This window comes from Eretmochelys imbricata, chromosome 23 (assembly GCF_965152235.1).
Source record: "Eretmochelys imbricata isolate rEreImb1 chromosome 23, rEreImb1.hap1, whole genome shotgun sequence".
NCBI classification, from domain to species: domain Eukaryota; kingdom Metazoa; phylum Chordata; order Testudines; family Cheloniidae; genus Eretmochelys; species Eretmochelys imbricata.
In genome coordinates, this window is record NC_135594.1 from 16,981,826 (window position 1) to 17,005,285 (window position 23,460).

The following is a 23,460-nucleotide window of genomic DNA, read 5'->3' on the forward strand; positions in this document are numbered from 1 at the left end:
GGAGGGATTGATGGGGATTTCCGGGCTGCAAGGAGCGGGGGTGGGTAGGGTTAGAGAGATGGGGTGGAGTGGGGGGTGGCAGGATGTGGGGGTGGCGGGGGGGCACAATGTGGGGGGGCGAGAGGGGGAGGGGCGGGATGGAGGGAGGGATTGATGGGGTGGGGCGTGGCAGGATGGGGGGGCGGGGGCGGAGGTGTGTGTGAAGTGGGGGGGATGGAGGAGGAGGGGGCGGGGCCGGAGGGGCGGAGCGGAGGGGCTGGGGGTGGGGTCCAGCCACCGCCCCCCCGCCGCCCCCGAGCCAGGGACTGAGCCGCCGCCGCCGCCCGACCAGCCGCGTCTTCCCCGCCGCCCCCCGAGGCCCCCCCGCCGCCGCCCCCCGCCCTTCGGCCCCCCCGCCATGCCCCCGGGGGGTGACCCCGCTCCCCGCTGCGCCCCGGCGAGGCCGGCGTTGGGGGGGGCCGGGGGAGCAGAGCCCCCCCCGCGGCCCCACCTGTAGGATGGGAGGCGGCTGAGCCCCCCCCCCGTCTCCGTCCTGCCCCCCGGCCCGGTTCCGCCATGGGCTGCAACCTCTGCCTGGTGCCGAAGCCGGAGGAGCAATACAAGGTCACGCTGCAGGTAGGGGGCGGGGGGCTGCGGTGAGGGGCGGCGGGGGGCTGCAGACAGAGATGGGGCGGGGCTGGGGCAGGGCCTGCACGGGGTCGCTGGGGGGTGCACAGGGGCCGGGGGCAGGAAGCGGGAGCTGGGGGGGGCGCTGGGGGGGAAGGGGCTGCACGGATGGGTGGGGGAGGGACTGGGGGATGCCGCAGGGGGGAGGGGAAGGGAGCAGGTACCAGTCTCAGGAAGGTTGCCTAGCAACAACCCCCCCCATCGCTGCTGGGTTTGGGGTCTGGGGGGATGAATGAATGAGGGGGAGGGGCTGCATCTCTCCAGTTCGGGAGCCCCCCATGTAGTTACCCTCCCCTAGCTCCGTCTGACCCATCCCCCCCACCCCCCACTTCTCACCCATCCCCCCAGCTCTGCCGGTGCCCCTCACTCCCGACCCGCAGCCCCCTGCCAGCCCGGCCCTGCCCCCCCAGCTCTGCCGGCGCCCCTCACTCCCGACCCGCAGCCCCCTGCCAGCCCGGCCCTGCCCCCCCACCTCTGCCGGCGCCCCTCACTCCCGACCCGCAGCCCCTGCCAGCCCGGCCCTGGGCCCCCCAGCCCTGCCGGTGCCCCTCACTCCCGACCCGCAGCCCCTGCCAGCCCGGCCCTGGGCCCCCCAGCCCTGCCGGCGCCCCTCACTCCCGACCCGCAGCCCCCGCTAGCCCAGCCCTGCCTGCCCCCCCAGCCCTGCTGGTGCCCCTCACTCCTGACCCGCAGCCCCCGCTAGTCCAGCCCCTGTGCCAAGGCAGGGCTGGGGGGGCAGGGCCAGCCTAGCAGGGGCTGCGGGTCGGGAGTGAGGGGCGCCGGCAGAGGTGGGGGGGCAGGGGCTGTGAGTCGGGAGTGAGGGGCGCCGGCAGGGCTGGGGGGGGCAGGGCCGGGCCGGCGGGGGGCTGCGGGTCGGGAGTGAGGGGCACCGGCAGGGCTGGGGGGGGGGGGCAGGGCCGGGCTGGCGGGGGGCTGCGGGTCGGGAGTGAGGGGCACCGGCAGGGCTGGGGGGGCAGGGCCGGGCTGGCGGGGGGCTGCAGGTCGGGAGTGAGGGGCACCGGCAGGGCTAGGGGGGGGCCCGGGGCCGGGCTGGCGGGGGGCTGCGGGTCGGGAGTGAGGGGCGCCGGCAGGGCTGGGGGGGGCAGGGCCGGGCTGGCAGGGGGCTGCGGGTCGGGAGTGAGGGGCGCCGGCAGGGCTGGGGGGGGCAGGGCCGGGCTGGCAGGGGGCTGCGGGTCGGGAGTGAGGGGCGCCGGCAGGGCTGGGGGGAACTGGTTGGGGGGCTCAGGCTGGGCAATGGTTCCTCCGCACACACTCCCTGCTCCTGTATCAATCCTCCTAGTTTCCATGGGAACCGTTGCTGCGGTAACACAAGGATGGAGACGGAGACAATATGATGAGGGGGAAGCCAGGGGGGCTCGTCCCAGCCAGACTCCCCAGGGTGGGGGGGGTAGGGGGGTCCCTGCTGCGCCCTGCTGGGGGTGCTGAGTGCCGCCCTGCAGGTGTCCACACTGAGGGGTGGCTGGAGGTGGGCTGGGGCGTACGGAAAGGCGGGATCTGCCCGGGGGCTCTCGGGGGTCTCTCATGCCCGACCCCCCAGGTGAACGGGAAGGAGCTCTCCAGGCTCTCCCAGGAGCAGACGCTGGAAGCTCTTCGCTGCTCCAAGGAGCCGCTGGTCATCCAGGTCCTGAGGCACAGCCCCCGGGCGCGGGGCGGAGGGGAGGGGGCCGCCCTGCCCGGGGACCCCGCCACCCTGGTGGACAGCGGGACGCAGACGGACATCACCTTCGAGCACCTGCTGGCACTGGGCCGGCGGCGCGCCCCCAGCCCCCCCACCATGACACTGGAGACCTTCGGGATCCCCGAGCTGTGAGTGACCCCCAGCGGTGCCCCTCACTCCCGACTCGCAGCCCCTGCCAGCCCGGCCCTGGGGCCCCCCAGCCCTGCCGGTGCCCCTCACTCCCGACCCGCAGCCCCTGCCAGCCCGGCCCTGGGCTCCCCCCAGCCCTGCCGGTGCCCCTCACTCCCGACCCGCAGCCCCTGCCAGCCCGGCCCTGGGGCCCCCCAGCCCTGCCGGTGCCCCTCACTCCCGACCCGCAGCCCCTGCCAGCCCGGCCCTGGGCTCCCCCCAGCCCCGCCGGTGCCCCTCACTCCCGACCCGCAGCCCCTGCCAGCCCGGCCCTGGGCTCCCCCCAGCCCCGCCGGTGCCCCTCACTCCCGACCCGCAGCCCCTGCCAGCCCGGCCCTGGGCTCCCCCCAGCCCCGCCGGTGCCCCTCACTCCCGACCCGCAGCCCCTGCCAGCCCGGCCCTGGGGCCCCCCAGCCCCGCCGGTGCCCCTCACTCCCGACCCGCAGCCCCTGCCAGCCCGGCCCTGGGCTCCCCCCAGCCCTGCCGGTGCCCCTCACTCCCGACCCGCAGCCCCTGCCAGCCCGGCCCTGGGGCCCCCAAGCCCTGCTGGTGCCCCTCACTCCCGACCCGCAGCCCCTGCCAGCCCGGCCCTGGGGCCCCCCAGCCCTGCTGGTGCCCCTCACTCCCGACCCGCAGCCCTTGCCCCCCTGCAGCTCTGCCGGTGTCCCTCACTCCCGACCCGCAGCCCCTGCCAGCCCGGCCCTGGGGCCCCCCAGCCCTGCCGGTGCCCCTCACTCCCGACCCGCAGCCCCTGCCAGCCCGGCCCTGGGGCTCCCCAGCCCTGCTGGTGCCCCTCACTCCCGACCCGCAGCCCCTGCCAGCCCGGCCCTGGGGCCCCCCAGCCCTGCCGGTGCCCCTCACTCCCGACCCACAGCCCCTGCCAGCCCAACCCCGCTAACTTGTGTTCTCCACCACAGCCCCCCCTTCGGGCACGACTACTATGACCCTGTGGAGATCATGGAAGGGGCCCCCCCAGAGACAGAGCGGGCAGAGGAACTGGAGTATGAGGTGAGCAGGGTGGGCACTGGGAGCCCGGACGCCTGGGTTCTCTCCCGGCTCTGGGAGTGAGGTGGGGGCTGGTGGTTAGCTTGTGTGGGGGGGAACCAGGGCTTCCATTCAGGATCTGTGTCACAGAGTGTGGGGGAGTCCAGACCCTGCACCCCTCTTCCTGGGATTCACTGAGACTCTCCGCCAGCCAGGAAAACGGAAGGTTTATCGGACAATAGCGACACCGTCCAAAACAGAGCTTGTGGGTACAACCAGGACCCCTCAGTCAAGTCCTTCTGGGGGAGCAGGGAGCTCAGACCCCCGCCCTGGGGTTCCCTGTGTTCCTTCACCCAGCCCCAAACTGAAACCAAACCCCCCCAGCAGGCTCCCTGCCACAGCCTCTGTCCACATTCCCGGGCAGAGGTGTCACCCCCGCCCCCCCGGCCCAGGTCACAGGCTCCCAGGCCTCCCATCCCCAGGGCACATTCCCAGGTCAACACCCCCCCCCCGCTGCGTCACATCGTCACAATCTGACCCCCCGTCCCCCCTGCAGGAGGTGGAATTGTACAAATCGAGCCACCGGGACAAGCTGGGGCTGATGGTTTGTTACCGGACAGACGACGAGGACGACGTGGGAATCTATGTTGGAGAGGTGGGGGGCTGTTGAGGGAGGGGTGTGATGGGGGGGCCATGGCGGTGAGGAACTGGGGTGGGGGGTGGAGGAGACCAGGGGGTGACTTGTTGTAGGGGAGGGGGAGCAGGCCGAGGGCTGGGGCAGCCCATGGGGGGCTGGAGGCCATGGGGGGGGGTCCTGGTCCCTAGTCCCATCTCCCCTTCTCTCCCCAGGTGAACCCTGACAGCATCGCCGCCAAGGATGGGCGCATCCGAGAGGGCGACCGCATCATCCAGGTGGGGGCTGCTAAGGGGGGCTACGGAATGGGGGTTGGGGGTGCAGGGGGCTAAGGGGGGCTGGGAATATGGGGGCTGAGGGACGAGGGGCTAAGAGGAGTGCAGAGGGCTATGGGGGGATGGGGGGTGCAGAGGGCTATGGGGACCTGGGGGACGGGGGGCTGACTCAGCCCCCCTGGTCCCCTCAGATTAACGGGGTGCAGGTGCAGGACCGCGAGGAAGCTGTCGCCATCTTGACCCAGGAGCAACAAACCAACATCTCGCTGCTGCTGGCCAGGCCTGAGACCGAGGTGAGGGGCGCCCCGAAGAGGTGGGGCTGGGGAGGAGGGGGGAGTCAGTTTAGGGTCTGGCTGGGGGAATTGTGGGGCAGGGGGCTGAGGGGGTGAGTTGGAAGTTGGGGGGCTGGGAGGATGTGGAGGCAGGAGGAGATTTCAGGGTCCCAGAGGTGGGAACAGGGGGTCACAGGGTGGGTTGAGTGCTCACCATTCCCCAGTGAAGGGGGATCCCGGGGGTGTTGGGGGGGTCCCTTGGGCTGCCTGGGATGAATGTGGGGGCTATGACGGGAGGGGCTGCAGCTTCATCCCCTCCCCGTCCACTCCCAGCTCTCCAGGCGCTGGAAGGACAGCGACCGTGAGGATTTCCTGGACGACTTCGGCTCTGACCACGAGGGCGAAACGAGACCCCGAGCGACCCCTGGGCAGCAGGTGAGGGGGTGTGAGGGGCGGGGGGCTGGGCAGGGGGGCAGGGAACTGGGGGGCTGGTGTGAGGCCCAGGTGACCCTGTTTACCAGGAGACAATGGACAGAGGGGGGGCTTGGGGCCGGTGATAGCAGATGCCCAGCGGGGAAGCAGGGGGGCTCAGGACTGGGGGGAGGGAGCAGCTGGAGCCCCCTGGATGCAGGGGAGACTGGACGTGCTGGGCTGAGGCGGGCCAGGCCTGAGGCCGGAGAGCTTCCTATGCTGGGTTCAGACCCTCACTAAACCCTCCTGCTTTATGCCGGCTGAGTCGCTCCGGGCTAGAGACCAGGGGGCCTTATTCCCTCTGGGAGTGCGAAGACCGGGGGGGCCTTATTCCCTCCGGGGGTGGGGAGCTCGGAGGGGCCTTATTCCCTCTGGGGGTGGGAGCTCGGGGGGGGCCTTATTCCCTCTGGGGGTGGAGGGGCCCACGAGGGGCCCACGGCAGAGACAGGCTCAGAGCGGTGCGGTTCCAGGAGGCGGGGGGCTGGACCCCCGAGAAGGGCTCTTGCGCTGATGGGGGTTCCCCCCACGGACCCCACGGGCCAAGGCTGGGCAGGACCTGGGAGCCCGTGACAGCGGGGCAGGGGGTGCCAGGGGGCGCCGGGGGGCCTGGAACCGGGGGGCTGGGCAGGGGGAGCCTGAACTGAAGTCAGCTTCACCCCAATCTCCAAACCTCCGCCTTCTCCCCGCCCCCAGCCGGCCGCGGCCCCCGAGCCGCCCAGCGCCGGCCAGGAGCTGGACAGCGGGGTGGGCCGCACGGACGAGAGCACCCGGAACGAGGAGAGCTCGGAGCACGACCTGCTGGGGGACGAGCCCCCCAGCGCGGCCGGCACCCCGGCCCCCCAGCGCCGCCCGGCCCCGCTGCAGGCCCGGGGCGGCCCCGGCAGCAGGGCCTCGCCGGCGGGCGGCGAGCTGCCGGGGCTGACGCAGGCCGAGGCCGAGCGGTACCGGGAGCTGCTGGAGCTGCGGGGGGGCCTGGCCCCGGGCCCCCGGCGCCGCGCGGCCCTGCTGGAGGAGGAGCTCCGGCACCTGCAATTCAAATGCCGCAACATCCTGCGGGCGCAGAAGCTGCAGCGGCTCCGCGAGCGCTGCCTGGCGGCCGGGCTGCGGGAGGCCGGGGGGGGGCCGGCCCCGGCGGGCGAGGGGCCCCCCCCGGCCCCGCTGGCCGACATCACCGAGGTGCCCGAGCGCTCGGAGAAGGACAGCACCAGCGCCTACAACACCGGGGAGAGCTGCCGCAGCAGCCCCCCCCCGGGCAGCCCCCGCGCCCCCGGCCCCCCGCCCCGCGCCCGGCCCCGGCGCCCCCGGGAGGGCAGCCCGGCGCCCGGCGGGCTGGCGGCGCCCGGCGGGCTGGCGGCGGGCGCCCGGGCGGAGTGGAAGGGCCGGGCGCGGGGCGAGGGCCCGCGGCGCCCGGGCCGGGACCGGCTGCTGAAGGCGCGGGCGCTGAAGATCCGGGAGGAGCGGAGCGGCATGACCACGGACGACGACGCCGTGAGCGAGATGAAGATGGGCCGCTACTGGAGCCGGGGCGAGCGCAAGCAACAGCTGCTGCGGGCCCGGGAGCAGCGCCGGCGCCGGGAGCTCATGCTGCAGAGCCGGCTGGACTGGCAGCGGGAGGCGGGCGAGGGGCGGGCGGGGGCGGGCCCCGGGGCCCCCGCCGAGCTCAGCATCCTGGCGCTGAGCCACCGCAAGAGCCTCAAGAAGCGGAGCCGGCGCATCCTGGACAACTGGATCACGATCCAGGAGATGCTGGCGCACGGGGCCCGCTCGGCCGACGGGCGCCGGGTCTACAACCCGCTGCTCTCCGTCACCACCGTCTGAGGGGGCCCCGGCCAGGATCGGGGCTCCCCCTGCCCCGCCCCCGCCCAGGATCGGGGCTCCCCCTGCCCCGCCCCAGGCCAGGAGCGGGGCTCCCCCCGCCGCCGCCCACACCCCCGCCCAGGATCGGGGCTCCCCCCTCGCCACCGGCCAGGATTGGGGCTCCCCCTGCCCCGCCCCAGACCAGGAGCGGGGCTCACCCCAGCCCCCGCTCACACCCCCGCCCAGGATCGGGGCTCCCCCCTCGCCACCGGCCAGGATTGGGGCTCCCCCTGCCCCGCCCCAGACCAGGAGCGGGGCTCACCCCAGCCCCCGCTCACACCCCCGGCCAGGATTGGGGCTCCCCCTGCCCCGCCCCAGGCCAGGATCAGGGCTCACCCAGGCCCCCGCCCACACCACCGGCCAGGATTGGGGCTCCCACCCCCTGCCACCCACCAGAAGTCGGGGCTCCCTCCCCATTGCGTGACAAGGCTTGGAGACTTGGTTTCTCCCCCATGTGCCAGGTTTGGGGGCTGATCCTGCCTCCCCCACATCGCCACCATCAGAGGACACAGGGGAAGACCGTGGGGGCCCCCCACTTTGCCAGGACTGGGGGACGCCCACCCCAGCAGGAAAGAGGGGGGCACCTGGTGTCACTCCTGGACATGCCTGGCTGCAGAAGGGACCCCCAGCTGCTGAGACAACGAGGAATTTTGGGGGGTCTCCCAACGCTGCTCCAGCCCCCCCTCCCCTCGCTACAGGGACCCCCCAGGATCGGGACCAGGGGGGCGTGAAACACAAAGACACCGAGTCAGGCTGTACATAGAGCACAAGGGCGGGGAGGGGGAGCACAAAGACCCCCGCCCTCCATGCTCCCCCCGGGGCAGTTTTTATGTCGTGTCTGTGATTCGTGGCTGGTCAGTTCTTAATCGTTTGTCTGAGTCTGGCAGAAGAAATACCTGGGCCCCCTGCCCCCCTCCTCCCCCAGCAGACCGAACTGCCCCCCGAACTGCCCCCAGCCCCCCAAAACCAGACCCCACTGCTCCCGAACACCCATTGCCCCCCAAACTGCCCACTAGCCCCCAAAACCAGACCCACTGCCCCCGAACTGCCCACTAGCCCCCTGAACTGCCCCCAGCCCCCCAAACGAGACCCCACTGCCCCCGAACCCCCTATTGCCCCCCGAACTGCTCACTAGCCCCCAAACACCAGACCCCACTGCCTCCGAACCCCTCACTGCCCCCGAACCACCAGACCCTACTGCCCCCAACCCCCCAAAACCAGACCCCACTGCCTCCTCACGCCTCACTGCCCTGAACCCCCCACTAGCCCCCCAAAACCAGAACCCACTGCCCCCGAACCCCTCACTTTCCCTGCTACCCACCAGACCCCCTTCCCCCAACCACCAGTTCCCACTACCCCTCTGAACCCCCCACGCCCCTCCCAGAGCTGGGGAGAGAACCCAGGAGTCCTGGCTCCCAGCCCCCCCCCCGCCCCAACCCACCAGCCCCTCTCCCCTCCTGACCCAGATCTGTCATGTCTGTGTCCACAGCTCCCTTGCCGCTCTCATTCCCAGCAGGGGGCGCTGTCGGGGGGGGGGGGCAGGGGGTTGGGGGCTCCCGGATGCCTGGGTCCGGAGCCGAATCTGCCTGGTCAGAATAAAGGGAAGCCTTTTTACTCCTTTCATGCGGCTGCGTCCGGAGGGTTTACTGTCCATGAGCCCCCCCCACCTCCCCATGGGCTGTTCCCCCACGGGAATGGACCCCCCAGGGGTCTCACCCTTCCAGCCCCCCGCTTTAGCCACCAGGCCCTGCTCCCCTCCCAGAGCAGGTCAGAGAACCCAGGCGTCCTAGCTCCCAGCCCCCCTGCTCTGACCCACAAGACCCCGCCCCCCTCCCCCAGCCGGGGAGAGAACCCAGGAGTCCGGACTCCCAGCCCCGCACTAGGGGCAGTGATTGGCTGGCTGGGGGGGGGGGGGGGGCAGGGGTTCTTCCCTCAACAGTTTGGGCTTCTGCCCCACGTCCACAGGGACGCGGGGGGGGACTCCCCAGACACCTCATAAGGGGGATTGGGGGGGGCCGCAGGGGCGTTGGCAGGAGCCCAAGAATTCGCTGTATCAAGCTGGAGTCGCTGGGGGGGGGCGTGAAAAACGAGGAAACGATTTTATGGCGATTCCGGGCCCAGCGAAGCCACGCCAGGAAATTCCAGCCCCACGGGTGGTGCCCCTCCCTCCCGACCCGCAGCCCCCCAGAGCCTCTCCCCCCCGACCCGCAGCCCCCCAGCCCCTCCAGAGCCCCTCCCTGCCGACCCCCAGCCCCGTCGGTGCCCCTCGCTCCCGACCCGCAGCCCCCCAGCTCTGAACACAAGCCCCCCCAGAGCCTGGAGAGAACCCAGGAGTCCGGGCCCCTGCCCCAATCCCTAGAAGCTGATACCATCTTCCTAGCATGAGTCTCTGACTAATGAGGCGTTGAATGACGTACAAGAAACATTGGGGGGGGGGGCAACTCGGGGGGGGGGTGAATTCCTGGGCGGGGGGAAGCTGCTGTAACAGCCTTAAAGTCCCTAAATCTCCAGGGTGGGGGCTAATGGTTAGAGGGGGGTGGGGGCCTGGACTCCTGGGTTCTCTCCCCAGCTCTGGGAGGGGCGAGGGGGCTGGTGGGTGAGAGTGGGGGGGCTGGGAACCTGGACTCCTGGGTTCTCTCCCCAGCTCTGGGAGGAGCAAGGGGGCGATCACCCTCCCCATCCCGCTGGGGCTCAGAATCCACCAAGGTCTTTATTTATTCTGGCCGGATTCCAGGACCTGCCCTCTGCCTTTTACCTCGCCGGGGGGGGGGGGGTGTCCAGCCACCTGCTGATTTTAAGCCCCACCCCAGCCCCCCCATTATTCTGCCTGGCTCTCAGCAGAGCCCCAGTTGTCATCTCTTGGGGGTCCGGCGCTTGAACCTCCACCTCTCCAGGAAAAGGGGGGGCTAGGGAAAGAACCCAAGAGATCGGGAGTGGGGGTCTCTGTGGCTGGGTTTGTTCTGGGGGGTCCCAGACCAACAGGGGGTGAACTCCGAAAGAAAACTCCACCCACACCAGGTGGGTGCTCTGAGAAAAGGTGAGTGCAGGGACCCTCTTTATGGGTTTGGAGGAGAGAACCCAGGCGTCCTGGCTCCCGCCCACTTGCTCCATCCCACCAGCCCCCTCCCAGAACTAGGGGTATCAGCAGAGTTGGGGGGACCCAGGGGGCTGTAAGACAGGTGCAGAGCTTGAGGGGAGGCTAGGAAACCCAGTTGGAGTGGATGGGGACTAAAGGTTAGAGCGGGGGGGGGAGGCGGGCTGGGAGTCTGGACTCCTGGGTTTTCTCCCTGACTCTGTTACTGACTCACTGGGTAACCATGGCCAAGTTATTTGCCCTCCCTGTGCCTCAGTTTCCCCATGTGAACAGGGGTCTCTGGCCCTTCCAGGGGCCCTGGCCGGGGTTCCCCCGCGTCTCTGCCCAGAAGGGTCCAGTCTGGGGGAGCGGCCCCAGCTGACGGCCCAGGCCCGGTTGCACTGGCGGGCCAGCGGGTGGCCAGGGGCCTGGCTGCGTTGTGCGGCGACGCTGCAGGGGGTGACGGGGGCTCGTGCCGGCCGGTGGCTTTGCCGAAGGGCTGGTTGGGGTGGGGCGGCATTGGCCGGCTCCCCTCGGGGCCCAGCTCTGCATCGTGTGTCGCGTTCGCCCTTTCGCAGGCCGGGCTCATCGTGAGCTCGTGCCGCAGCCTCGGGCTGCCTTTGCCCGGGCCGCCTTCGCCCGGGCCGCCTTTGCCCGGGCCGCCTTTCCGGCTGTGCCAGGCTGGGCTCGCCGCCGCACGCGGGGTTGGCTGCAGCGCCCCGGCATGGGGATGGCAGGCGCGTGGCGCGTTCTGCCCGGCACCGGTGGGCTGCCGTGGGGCGGGCTTTGCACGCTCGCGTCCCGCCCCCGCCGAGCTGTTTGCACACTTGCCTTGTGCTGCGTCGCGGTGTTTAGTGACCTGGCACCGGGGGCTCGCTGCCCCCCCTCTCCCTCCAGCCTGCCATGCCCAATGCCTCCCTGGCTCCCAACGCCTCCCTCCCGGACGCCCGCGACCCCGCCCTGGCTGCCGCCGAGGTGACCGTCTTGACCGTCATCTTCCTGGTGGCCACGCTGAGCAACGGGCTGGTGCTGCGGGCGCTGGGCCGGCGCCGGGCTCGCTCTGCCCCCATGCACCGCTTCATGAGCCACCTGTGCCTGGCCGACCTGGCGGTGGCCCTCTTCCAGGTGCTGCCCCAGCTGCTGTGGGACGTCACCGACCGGTTCCTGGGCCCCGACCCCCTGTGCCGGGCCGTCAAGTACCTGCAGGTGGTGGCCATGTTCGCCTCGTCCTACGTCATCCTGGCCATGACCTACGACAGGCACCGGGCCATCTGCCGGCCGGCGGTGGCCTTCCGGCGCGGCCGGGTCAGCTGGAAGGCCCCGTTGGTGGCAGCATGGGGATCCGCGCTGCTCCTCAGCCTGCCCCAGCTCTTCATCTTCTCCAAGGTGCGGCTGCCTGAGGGAGCCAGCGACTGCTGGGCCACCTTCGCTGAGCCCTGGGGGGCCCGGGCCTACGTCAGCTGGGTCACCCTGATGGTCTTCGCCTTGCCCACCCTGTTCATCGCCGCCTGCCAGGCCCTGATCTTCCGCGAGGTGGCCAGGAACCTGGGGCGGGGCCCCCAGGGGGCTCAGGGCAGGGCCGTCTCGCCGGCCGTGGCCAAGACACTGCGCATGACGCTGGTCATTGTGTTGGTCTACGTGCTCTGCTGGGCCCCCTACTTCTGCGTCCAGCTCTGGGCCGTGTGGGACCCCCAGGCGCCTGTAGAAGGTGAGACGCCCCCTGGGCCGGAGACCGACCCCCCCTGCCCCACCCCCCCCGACCTCTCCCCCAGGCCAGAGACCGACACCCCCCCGCATCCCCCCCACTTACCCCCTGGCCTGGAGACCTCACCCACGCTGTACCCCACCACCGCCCCCCGGCTGGAGACTTTACCCCCCACCCAGCCCCTGACTCCACCACACCCCTGAACCCCACCCAGTTCCCAGCCCAGAGACCTCACCAGGAGGCTGTGGGTCGGGAGTGAGGGGCGCCGGCAGGGCCGCGAGGGCTGCGGGTCGGGAGTGAGGGGCGCAGGCAGGGCCGTGCGGGTTGCGGGTTGGGAGTGAGGGGCACTGGCAGGGCCGTGGGGGCTGCGGGTCGGGAGTGAGGGGGCGCAGGCAGGGCTGCAGGGGCTGCGGGTCGGGAGTGAGGGTCGCCGGCAGGGCCGGGGGCTGCGGGTGCGGGTCGGGAGTGAGGGGCGCCGGCAGGGCCGCGGGGGCTGCAGGTCGGGAGTGAGGGGCGCAGGCAGGGCCGTGCGGGTTGCGGGTTGGGAGTGAGGGGCACTGGCAGGGCCGTGGGGGCTGCGGGTCGGGAGTGAGGAGCGCAGGCAGGGCTGCAGGGGCTGCGGGTCGGGAGTGAGGGTCGCCGGCAGGGCCGGGGGCTGCGGGTCGGGAGTGAGGGGCGCCAGCAGGGCCGCGGGGGGCTGCAGGTCGGGAGTGAGGGGCGCCGGCAGGGCCGTGGGGGCTGCGGGTTGGGAGTGAGGGGCGCAGGCAGGGCCGTGGGGGTTGCGGGGTCGGGAGTGAGGGGCGCCGGCAGGGCCGTGGGGGCTGCGGGTTGGGAGTGAGGGGCGCCGGCAGGGCCGGGGGCTGCGGGTCGGGAGCGAGGGGCGCCGGCAGGGCCGCGGGGGCTGCGGGTCAGGAGTGAGGGGCGCCGGCAGGGCCGTGGGGGGCTGCGGGTTGGGAGTGAGGGGCGCCGGCAGGGCCGTGGGGGTTGCGGGTCGGGAGTGAGGGGCGCCAGCAGGGCCGTGGGGGCTGCGGGTTGGGAGTGAGGGGCGCCGGCAGGGCCGTGGGGGTTGCGGGTCGGGAGTGAGGGGCGCCGGCAGGGCCGTGGGGGTTGCGGGTCGGGAGTGAGGGGCGCCAGCAGGGCCGTGGGGGCTGCGGGTTGGGAGTGAGGGGTGCCGGCAGGGCTGACCTCCCCCTCCTTTTCCACCCAGGACCAGCCTTCACCCTGCTGATGTTACTCGCCAGCCTAAACAGCTGCACGAACCCCTGGATTTACGGGGCTTTCAGCAGCAGCGTCTCGGGGGAGCTGAGCCGGCTCATGTGTCCCTGGCTGCCCCGGCCCCGCGCCGGGTCCCTGCCCAGCAACTCTCCCCTCACGGGTACCTCGGCCTGAGAGCCCCCCGTGGGGAGACGGGGGGCTCTCTGGGGACAGACGTGGTGTCCTACAAGCTGGAGCAGCCTGGCAGGGGGGTATGGCTTTGGGGGGGATTGTCCTGGGGGGGCTTGCAGGGGGAACCTGGGTGGGGGGGTCACTCAGGGGAGGCCTGCATCTATTTGGGGGAGCAAAGGGACCCCCCATTTACACCGTACTCCCTGAGGGGCCAAATCTGCGTCTGCCAAAGTCACCCCAATAAAAAGTGGGGAAGGAGAGAGAGGGTCTGTGATCACTGGGGAAAGGGGGGAGCTGCGGGTCGGGAGTGAGGGGCACTAGGGGCGGGGGCGGACGGGCTGCAGTTTGCGCCGATCACCAGTAGATGGCGTCACAAATCAATTGATTTCGACCCGCTTTTGGATAAACCCACCTGCCCCGCCCCCCGGAGCGGGAGGGAACCCAGGCGTCCGGGCTCCCGACCCCCGCAGTGGGGTCCCTGTCCGCCTTGCGCCCCTCGCCCAGGCCTCGGGCCTGATCCTTGCACATCTGGGCAGGTGTGTGGGGGGGGCAGCTCCCCGAAAACGTTCCCCTGCCCCCACCCCCGGCTCGTGCCCAGGCGCTGGCCCCACGAGCTCGCCCTGGGAGGGGCCCCTTTGCGCGGGCCTGGGGTGGTTAGGGACACCCCCAGCTGTGACAGCCCCCCCCCTCCCCAGGAGCCACGGGGGGGGGGTTGGGGGCACTGCTATAGGGAAGCTCGCAGCCTTAGCACATGGCCCTAGCTGCCCCCTCATTGGACCATGCCGCTGTCACTGTAGGCCACTACGGCTTCTGATTGGCTGCTGGCAGGAATAGGCGGAAATCTAAGGGCAGAGGCGTTGGCCGGCTGGTTAGTGACCGGCGAAAGCGTCAATCGCGCCCATCCTGGCCTGTTATTGGTTGTTTCCACTCTGCTCTCGCGTTATCAACGCTCCCTTGAGGGTGATTGGACAGCTCGTGCGCATGGTGCTCTGTGATTGGTTGGAAGGTGTGGGGGGGCGAGATCATAAGCAACTTCCGGGAATGAGATTGGCGTGTTAGGTGGGGAGGCGGGACGTGTGCCCCATCGTTGTCTCCAATTGGCCGGCAACACCCACCCGGCCTCGTGACATCACCTCTGACTTCCAGCGGATTGGCCGAGCCTGCACCCAATGGACGGGGCGCGTGCTTCGGACCGGCCATACGATTGGCTGATGCCGGGGACGCGTGGGCGGGGCGTGACGCCGGCTCCGCGCCTCGATTGGCAGCAAGCGGCCTTCGGCCGCTCCCCGCCCCCTCAGGCGGCCAGGGATTGGCCGGAGCCGCTCGGGGAGGCGGGGCCTGGCCTGGAACCGGCCCCTGGGTCTCGGCAGCCGCGCGGAGCCGCCGCTGGGAGAGACGCGGAGCCGGAGCCGGAGCCGGAGCCGGAGCCGGAGCCATGAACATCCGGAACGCGCGGGTGCGGGGGGGCCGGACGCCTGGGTCCCCCGGGGGGCTGGGGGCGGGGCCGGACGCCTGGGTCCCCCGGGGGGCTGGGGGCGGGGCCGGACGCCTGGGTCCCCCGGGGGGCGGGGGGCTGGGGGCGGGGCGGGGCGGGGCCGGACGCCTGGGTCCCCCGGGGGCGGGGCCCTGAGCGGCGCTCGGGTGGGTCCGGGATGGGGTGTGAGGGACCGGGGGGGGGGGGGGCGCCAGTGCGGTGTCGGAGGGGGGGTCCAGGGGCGGGGCCGGACGCCTGGGTCCCGCGCTGACCCCGCCCCCCCGCAGCCCGAGGACCTGACGAACATGCAGCATTGCAACCTGCTCTGCCTGCCCGAGAACTACCAGATGAAATATTACTTCTACCACGGGCTGTCCTGGCCGCAGGTGCGCCCCGGACGCCTGGGTTCTCCCCGGGGGGCGGGGGGGGCCGGGACGCCTGGGCTCTCCCCCGGGGGGCGGGAGGAGGGGGGGGGCCGGGACGCCTGGGCTCTCCCCCGGGGGGCGGGAGGAGGGGGGGGCCGGGGACGCCTGGGCTCTCCCCCGGGGGGCGGGAGGAGGGGGGGGCCGGGACGCCTGGGCTCTCCCCCGGGGGGGCGGGAGGAGGGGGGGGCCGGGACGCCTGGGCTCTCCCCCGGGGGGGCGGGAGGAGGGGGGGGCCGGGACGCCTGGGCTCTCCCCTGGGCGGGCTGTTCCAGGGGAACCGCAGTTACAGCCAGGCAGGAAGGGACGTCTCCTGGGGGCGGTTCCCGCCCCTGGCCCCCCGATCTCACCCCGGCCCATCTCCCCCCAGCTCTCCTACATCGCCGAGGACGAGAACGGCAAGATCGTGGGCTATGTGCTGGCCAAGATGTGAGTCATGGGGCCAGGGCGTCAGCAGCCCCCCAATTCCTCCCACACCCTGGCCCCCCTTGTCCCTCCCCTGCCTTGGCCCCTCTTGTCCCCTGCTCCCTCAAACCCCCGCTGCCCCTTCCTGGTGCCTCTGCCGACCTCCCCTGCACCCTCCAAATCTCCTGTGCCCTGCCCCCCCCCACACTCCCTCTGCTTCTCCCTGCTCCAGCCCCCCTCATGCCCCCCCTTGTCTGCATGTGGGGCTGGCGCATCTCTCAGGCTCCACACTGACCCGTCTCCTGTCGCCTTAGGGAGGAGGACCCCGACGACCTGCCCCATGGACACATCACCTCCCTGGTGCGTGGGGTGCTCATGGTGGGGGGGGGGGAGGCTGGAGGAGGGGGGGGCTGCCAGACTTGGGGGGGAGGCAAAAAGGGGGGGTCTGGAGCAGAGGGGTGCCTGGGAGTTATTGGGGGGCTGGGCTGACTGGGGTGGGTGTGCCCCGTTCGAGGGGGGGGCCGGTTGCAGGTTGAGATGTCCTCTCACTCACCCCCTGACACCCCTAGGCTGTGAAACGCTCCCACCGGCGCCTGGGGCTGGCGCAGAAGCTGATGGACCAGGCATCCCGCGCCATGATCGAGAATTTCAACGCCAAGTACGTCTCCCTGCACGTCCGCAAGAGGTGAGCCTCCCCCCCGCGGGACCCCAACCCCCTGCCTGGGATCCCCATCCCCTACCCTGGAACCTTCCTGCCTGGGATCCCCTTCGTCACACTGCCAACCCCTCCCAACCCGCCTGTAACAGGTTCCCCCTGGGGTCCCCTGAGCCTGTCTGTCCCACCTGCAGTGCAATGCCGCACGCATGCTGAGATCAGCTCTGCCTGGGGGAGCTCGGCTTAGGAACTGCCCAGTTACTCAAGTGCCCCCCTCCCCTCCCGACTGTAAACCCCCAATGGTACCGTAGGGCGCTGCCCCAGGAACTGCACAGCGCAAGCTTGTGACGGTCGCCCCCTCCTGCGATGTGGAGAGGGAGGTGCCCGGCTTTCTGCCCCAGGCAGGATTTCCACACCCTGTGGTCTTAGACAGAACCAAACCAAGTGTATTAATGACAACAGAGAGTTTATAAGTGACTCTAAGGGAGAGCAGCAGATGGAAGCAGATCACCCAGTAACTAAACAAATCCTGAAACTGAGCATCCCACTCGCTAGGTGTGGTGTAAATCAGCCAATTCTTACCCGGGGCGAGAAACAGGCCGCCAGGTTCTTACGGCACAAGCTGCCTGGGCTTTCCCGGGTTTTCGTGCACAAGTCCCTTCGCCTGGGCCCAGCACTTGCCCCTCAGGCGTTTCCAGGGGTGTTGTCGCAGGGAGAGCAAGGTCCCCCTATGATGTCACTGTCCCCCTGTCACGGGGTCCCCTGGCGATACTCTGACCTGCTCCCTACAAAGCCAGGCAGGACTCTGGGGGAGTCTCCTCTTGGGGAGCAGCCTGTCTGCAGGACACACAGCTCACCCGGCTTCCCCCTTCCTGGGTCTGACCCCGGAGCCTCCAGCCTCCTCTGCCCAACTGTGCGCTTCCCACAGTCAGTCTCCCCGGGCGGGGTCCTGGGGGGCCAGAGGGGCCTGCCCCCCAACTCTGCAGTCAGACGTGACTCTCAGCCAGCCAGTAAAACAGAAGGTTTATTAGACGACAGGAACAGGGTCTAACACAGAGCTTGTAGGTGCAGAGAACAGGACCCCTCAGCTGGGTCCATTTTGGGGGGCAGTGAGCCAGACAATCCCGTCTTCACTCCATGTCCCCAGCCAGCCCCAAACTCCCTCCCCCTCCAGCCCCTCCTCCTCTGGGCTTTGTCCCTTTCCTGGGCCAGGAGGTCACCGGATTCCTTTTTTCTCCAACTCTTTAGCTCTCACCTTGCCGGGGAAGGGCCCAGGCCATCAACTGCCAGGAAACAGGGTGTCAGCCATTCTCTGTGTCCAGACTCCTGCACACACCTGTCCTCTAGGGCTCTGCAACGATCATACCCCCTTATCCCACCCCCTAGAGACTTAAGAACTGCCTAGGGGAAACTGAGGCACCCCCACACTATTCAGAGGAAACATTAAGAACAGTCCCACTTTGTCACATCTCTCCCCCCTTCGAGACCGAACTGAGCGGGGTCACTTTAGCCGGTGACCTGGGGAAGTTCGAAGCCACCAACGTTCCCATGGATGCCCCAGCATCTCTCCCGTTCCTTGGTGAGAGTTACACCAGGCCCTTCCAGTTTCACGCCCTGCCTTAGGTCGGGGTGGTCGATAGCACTCGCAGGCTGCATGTGGGAAGGTTTATGCGGCCCGTGCCCTCTTGCCACCCCAAAACCCCCGGGGGTCAAACTGGGATTGGGTCTTCTCCCAGTGCTCCAGTCTGGAGGGCTGCAATTTGGGCTCTCTTGGTTAAGAGCCCCCATCTTGACCCCGTCCACATACGGTTCACTTACAGAACTAGCATGGAGACATCCCTTTCTCCACAGCCTTGTCTCCCCAAGAAGCTGGCCAAACACAGCCACTGGGTTATAGGACTGTTTAACTTAACAGCTTTCACTCCGTCTGAGCCCTTCTCAAAGCTATCCACACTGGATCTTTCAACAGGACAGTCAGTGGATCCATTCACAACAGAAAATTTTGGGCTGTTAGGAACTGAAACTTTCTGGATTAAATCACTTTCACACCCTTCAGTGGCAGTAAACTGCTTGCAAAGACTCCAGGAGGATTCCTTTCCCTAGGGCTTTTCTATGCAACAATTCACCCCTCACAGAAATTCTGCCCTTACCCTCTTCACCGAAGGCTTGCTCTAGAGGAACACTTTCCTGAGCAACAACAGACTCTTTCTGGGTCTCCCTTACATCCAGAATTACCTCTGGCCCATCCGGTGGATTCCTACACAATCCCCTTCCAGGCAAACTTACAGACTTCCTAGATAAAAGGTCAGAAGCCTTCTCCTTCCCTTCGCCACACACAAGTTCAGGAATCTTTTCCTTTTTGCTACAGGTTTCCACACCCTCAGTAGGTAACACAATCACACATCTTCATGCTCTCCTTGTGCCCTGGCTAGGATCTCACCCTGATCAGACAGAGCTGCGACACCCTTTCCCAGCCACACACTAGCAACAGGCGAAATACAAGCACCAGAATTGTCTGGTCTCTGGGATTTTACATAGACACTAACTGGATGCGACCTAGTTACAGGGCCATTTTCCCGAGCAGACACAAACTTAGGACCCTTCCCTTCGTGGGCTTTAGCTGAATCCAGAACCAGCTCTGAGACAACTGCACCATTCTCAACCGTCACCGGCTGAAAGGCCCCTTCTGTCTGCTCCACAGACCAAGAAGAGCTGGACACACCCTCTCCCTTCCAGACAACCCAGCTTGGGATCTCATTCCCCTGGTCCCAGCACACAAGGCAGGTCACAGACAACTGCTTGGCGATCAGGGTAGCTCCCTCCATAGGCAAGTCAATACCCCTGACACACACAGGCACGTTTCCTTCACTGTCCCAATTCTCCACCCAGCTAACAGGTGAGGTCTTTACCCAGCACCTTGCCACTCCCCACAGATCCCCTGCCCTGCCTGTGTCTTCCCCCACTCAGCTGGGGTCAGCGCTGCCCTTGCTGTCCCAGTGGGGTAGGCAGCGAGCTCACTGTGAGCTTTCCTCACTGCATCAGAGCCAGCGTGAGCCCCCTCTCCGGTGTGCACGGGGGGCAGGGAGCTCCAGGGGTCTGGTCACAGGCAGGCAGGAAGCCTGGGCCTAGCGGCTCCTCCCTGTTGCCAGCCAGGTTCATCTGCATTTTCACTGACCATTTCCCTCTCTGCCGATTGGTTCCCTGGATTCAAATTCAAACCCTTGGCGGTTACCAGAGCAGGGCCCGGATCTTGTCCCAAAGAGACACAGTCACCCCACAACAGGGTCTGGCAGCTGGTGTCCTGGAGAACCCCAACGACCAGCCAGCCCCACCCCCCTGGGTCTGCACAGGGATCTGGGCCATAGGCAGGGTGAGGGGCTTCGTCCCTGGGACCCACACCCAGCTCACACAACCCCCTGGCATCTGAGGCTGCACCACCTGGGGCCTGACACCAGTTCTCTCTGTCCCAGGATCTCGCCGTCCCAGGATCTCGCCACCCCAGGAATGTCTCCCCATTGACCATCCCCTTCCGCTCCCACTGGAGGTCCGAGGGGCCTGGCCCCAGGAAACTCCACACCGACATATAGGTCGGGGTCAGGAGTGGGAGCCTGTCCACCTCCCCACCCATCTGGCTGATGGAGTCTGTGGCCTTGGGACCCAGCAAGGGAGCTAGACACCGGGGCTTTTCTGCAGGGTCCCCCTGGTTCAAATCGCCAGCCTGCTCAAAGGCAGTGAGGTGGCATCCACATCCCACCCCCCCCACCCCCCCCTTAACCAGAGGCAGCAATTTAGTCTCGAGGTTCCCTGTGGAACTGGCCCCCCGGGATCTATCCCCACTCACCCCGGGGAGGTCCCCTAGGCCTCTCCGCCCCACCACCGCCAGTTCATGCTGCTGCAGCTTCTGCAGCTCTTTCTCGGGCTCTCACTGTCTCTCACAGTCCTCTTGCTCTCTCGGACTCAGCTCCAATCCGGTCCGTCTCCGATCCCCCGATGGGGAACCCGATCGTGAAGACCCCCGTCTGGTCGGGGACAGGAGTCTTGGGGATGCCTGGCCACCACTCCAGCTGCTCCCAGATCCTGCCATAGCCCCATTTGGGGTCAGGAATCTGTTCCTTCGAGCGGTCATCCTCCTCCAGCTGCACGATGAACTGTGCTTTGGTGAACTTCCCACTGCTCAACCCTCTCTTTCTGCACCGGGTTACGGTGTCCTTCTTAAGGAGACGGTGACAGGCCATCACTCCGCTCCTCCCAAGTTGCTGTGGACTCACAGGCCTGTGTGCTCTCAGCTCCCCACGGTTGCCAGGGAGAACCCCTCGTGTGCCAGCCCTTCTCGAGGTCACCCCCTCTTTGCCAGGGTCGAGCGGCAGACTCCTCCAGCCCTGGTACCGCTCGCTGCAATCCCCCAGTGGACCCTGTTTTTGCCAAAGTCCTTCTCTCTCCCAGGGCCAAGCCGCAGGCTCCTCTGCCCCTGAGACTGCTCACCGCAGTCCCCAGGGGGACCCCATTACTGCACAGTCCTTCTCGCTGGTCACACACTCCCAGGGGTTAACCGCCCCCCGAAACTGCTCCTCTCTGAGCCTTCAGCGCGCCTGGTCCCCGTCAATCCCCCTTCGTTTTACTGCTCCCCCGTCGCTTGCTGCAGGAAGCGCCGTCCATGGGGTGCAGTACATCCCACCGCTGCCACCAGTTGTTACAGAGTCCCCGGGCGATGCTCTGGAACTGCTCCCTGCGAAGCCAGGCAGGACTCTGGGGGAGTCTCCTCTCGGGGAGCAGCCTGTCTGCAGGACACACAGCTCACCCAGCTTCCCGCTTCCTGGGTCTGACCCTGGAGCCTCCAGCCTCCTCTGCCCCTCCGTGCGCTTCCCACAGTGAGTCCACCCAGGCGGGGTCCTGGGGAAGCCAGAGGGTCCTGCCCCCCAACTCCGCATTCAGACGTGACTCTCAGCCAGCCAGGGAAACAGAAGATTTATTAGGCCACAGGAACGTGGTCTAAACCAGAGCTTGTAGGTGCAGAGAACAGGACCCCTCAGCTGGGTCAATTTTGGGGGACAGTGAGCCAGACACCCCGTCTGCCCTTCACTCCATGTCCCAGCCAGCCCCAAACTGAAACTCCCTCCAGCCCCCCCTGCTCTGGGCTTTGTCCCTTTCCCGGGCCAGGAGGGCACCGGATCCCTTTGTTCTCCAGCCCTTTAGCTCTCACCTCGCAGGGGGGAAGGGCCCAGGCCATCAGTGGCCAGGAAACAGGGTGTCGGCCATTGTCTGTGTCCAGACCCCTGCACACACCTGCCCTCTAGGGCTCTGCAACCATCATACATCCTTACCCCACCCCCTAGAGACTTAAGAACTGCCTAGGGGAAACTGAGGCACCCCCAGAATATTCAGAGGAAACATTAAGAACAGTCCCGCTTTGTCACACCCCCCTTTTCTATCTTCTCCCCACTTGCTGGCAAGTTCTTACCTGGGTCCCACACTTCCCATGGTGCAGGGCAACCTTGGAGAGCTTTCTAGTGGACCCAGTCCCTGGGGTGACCCTGGTGTGTGGGTGTGTTTCCTCAATGAGCATTTTTACTCTCCTTCCTGAAAGGCTGCTTGGCGGGAGGTTGAAAGCGCGCTCACACGGACACGCTCTCTGACGTGGAGAATGACACCCCCCAAGGTGCACCGTGCACACAACATCCGAATTCCATGACAATGGCGAATATTGGGGTGTCCCACCGCCAACCTTCTGTCCCCCACCCCCTGCCCTGCCTGTGACAGCTCAGCCCCCCGGCTGCAGGTTCTGGGTAACCCCTGGATCCTCCTGGAGGCCGCTCACCAGCTGCGTTTCCTCACCCAGCCCCCCAGAGCAAGTCTCACCCACCCAGCTCTGAGCCCCGCTGCCCCTGTGTCCCCCACCTCTGCCCAGCGTAAATGCGCAGCTGGGTATCGGCCCCCTCCCCTCCTGGTCCCTGCCTCCCTTGTTCCCCCGCCCTGTCTCCTGGGGGGGCCCGGACCAAATGACGCCTCATGCCCCCATTTACTGACGCCCCCACTTCTCTTGCAGTAACCGGGCAGCTCTTCACCTGTACTCCAACACCCTCAACTTCCAGTGAGTGCGGGGTTGGGGGGTGGCAGGGGGAAGTGCGGGGGGAGGGAGGGTGGTGGGGGGCCAGCAGGGGTGCTGTGAGGGGGCAAGTCAGAGTCTACCTGGTACCCCCTGATGGTAATGTGCTCCCCACACACCCCCCAGGATCAGTGAGGTGGAACCCAAGTATTACGCTGACGGGGAAGACGCCTACGCCATGAAACGGGACCTGACCCAGATGGCAGACGAGGTTCGGAGAGTGTGTGTACCCCCGGCCCCTCCCGACCCATAACCCCGCAGCCCTGCCGGTGCCCCTCGCTCCCGACCCGCAGCCCCCGCTAGCCTGGCCCTGCCCCCCCCAGCCCTGCCGGTGCCCCTCGCTCCCGACCTGCAGCCCCCTGCCGGCCCGGCCCTGCACCCCCCCTTGCCCCCCCAAGCTCTGTTGGTGCCCCTCCCTCCTGACCCTCAGTCCCTGCTAGCCTGGCCCTGCCCAGCCCTGCCGGTGCCCCTCACTCCCGACCCTCAGCCCCTGCCAGCCCGGCCCTGCCTCCCCCAACCCTCCCAGTGCCCCCCACTCCCCCCAGCCCTGCCAGTGCCCCTCATTCTGACCCACAGCCCCTGCTGTCAGGCTCCCCTGAACCGTCCTCTCTCTACAGCTGAGGCGGCAGCTGGAGCTGAAGGAGCGGAGCCCCCAGCCGGCGCTGGAGCACAAGGCCAACCATGGGGGCGACTGCTGCCCGGGGGTGGCGGGGGCGCCGGGGGGCCCCGAGGACAGCGGGGGGGACAGCAAGGACGTGAGCGAGGCCACAGAGAGCACCGATGTGAAGGACAGTTCTGAGGCCTCCGACTCGGCCTGCTAGGGCCCCGCTGTGGGGCGCCCGGGCAGCCCGCCCAATAAAGGTCACTGCTGAGCTGTGGGGGGTGTGTGGTCTCTGCCCTGATGCCGGGGGGGCTCCTGGCTGGGAACAGCCCTTGGGGACCCCACCAATGGGGCAGCCCCCCCTTCGGGTCACGTGCCCCTGCCCTTGCAGCCTGCAGCCCCCTGGACTGGACCCAGGGGAGTCCCAGCCCCCTGACTTCCTTGCTCTGGAGTGTCTCTGCTGGTGGGGTGAACACAGGGATTTGGGGAGGTCTGGACACAGCCTGATCCCTCCTGAGGTATCAGAGTCGTGGTTGGTCCCAGCCCCCCAACCACAGAGAGTCCTGCCTCCACTACCCCCCTCCTCCAGGCACCTTGGGACCCCCTGCCC

General features: G+C 68.5%; 3 protein-coding genes across 3 annotated transcripts; all 3 read left to right on the forward strand.

Moving 5' to 3' along the window:
* Positions 1-555: 555 nt before the first annotated feature.
* Positions 556-6,987, forward strand: PDZD4 (PDZ domain containing 4). The gene is made up of 9 exons (XM_077840217.1): positions 556-615; positions 2,225-2,493; positions 3,451-3,541; positions 4,074-4,172; positions 4,367-4,429; positions 4,618-4,719; positions 5,032-5,202; positions 5,899-6,414; positions 6,478-6,987. Exons 1-9 carry the CDS (start codon positions 556-558, stop codon positions 6,985-6,987), a joined length of 1,881 nt encoding a protein of 626 aa, XP_077696343.1.
* A 4,015-nt stretch (positions 6,988-11,002) lies between these two features.
* AVPR2 (arginine vasopressin receptor 2) lies at positions 11,003-13,193 on the forward strand. Its single transcript, XM_077840219.1, has 2 exons — positions 11,003-11,807; positions 13,012-13,193. Exons 1-2 carry the CDS (start codon positions 11,003-11,005, stop codon positions 13,191-13,193), a joined length of 987 nt encoding a protein of 328 aa, XP_077696345.1.
* A 1,413-nt stretch (positions 13,194-14,606) lies between these two features.
* NAA10 (N-alpha-acetyltransferase 10, NatA catalytic subunit) lies at positions 14,607-23,127 on the forward strand. The gene is made up of 8 exons (XM_077840154.1): positions 14,607-14,646; positions 14,952-15,050; positions 15,457-15,515; positions 15,806-15,851; positions 16,061-16,176; positions 22,190-22,234; positions 22,376-22,460; positions 22,867-23,127. Exons 1-8 carry the CDS (start codon positions 14,626-14,628, stop codon positions 23,068-23,070), a joined length of 675 nt encoding a protein of 224 aa, XP_077696280.1. The 5' UTR covers positions 14,607-14,625; the 3' UTR covers positions 23,071-23,127.
* Positions 23,128-23,460: the final 333 nt, after the last annotated feature.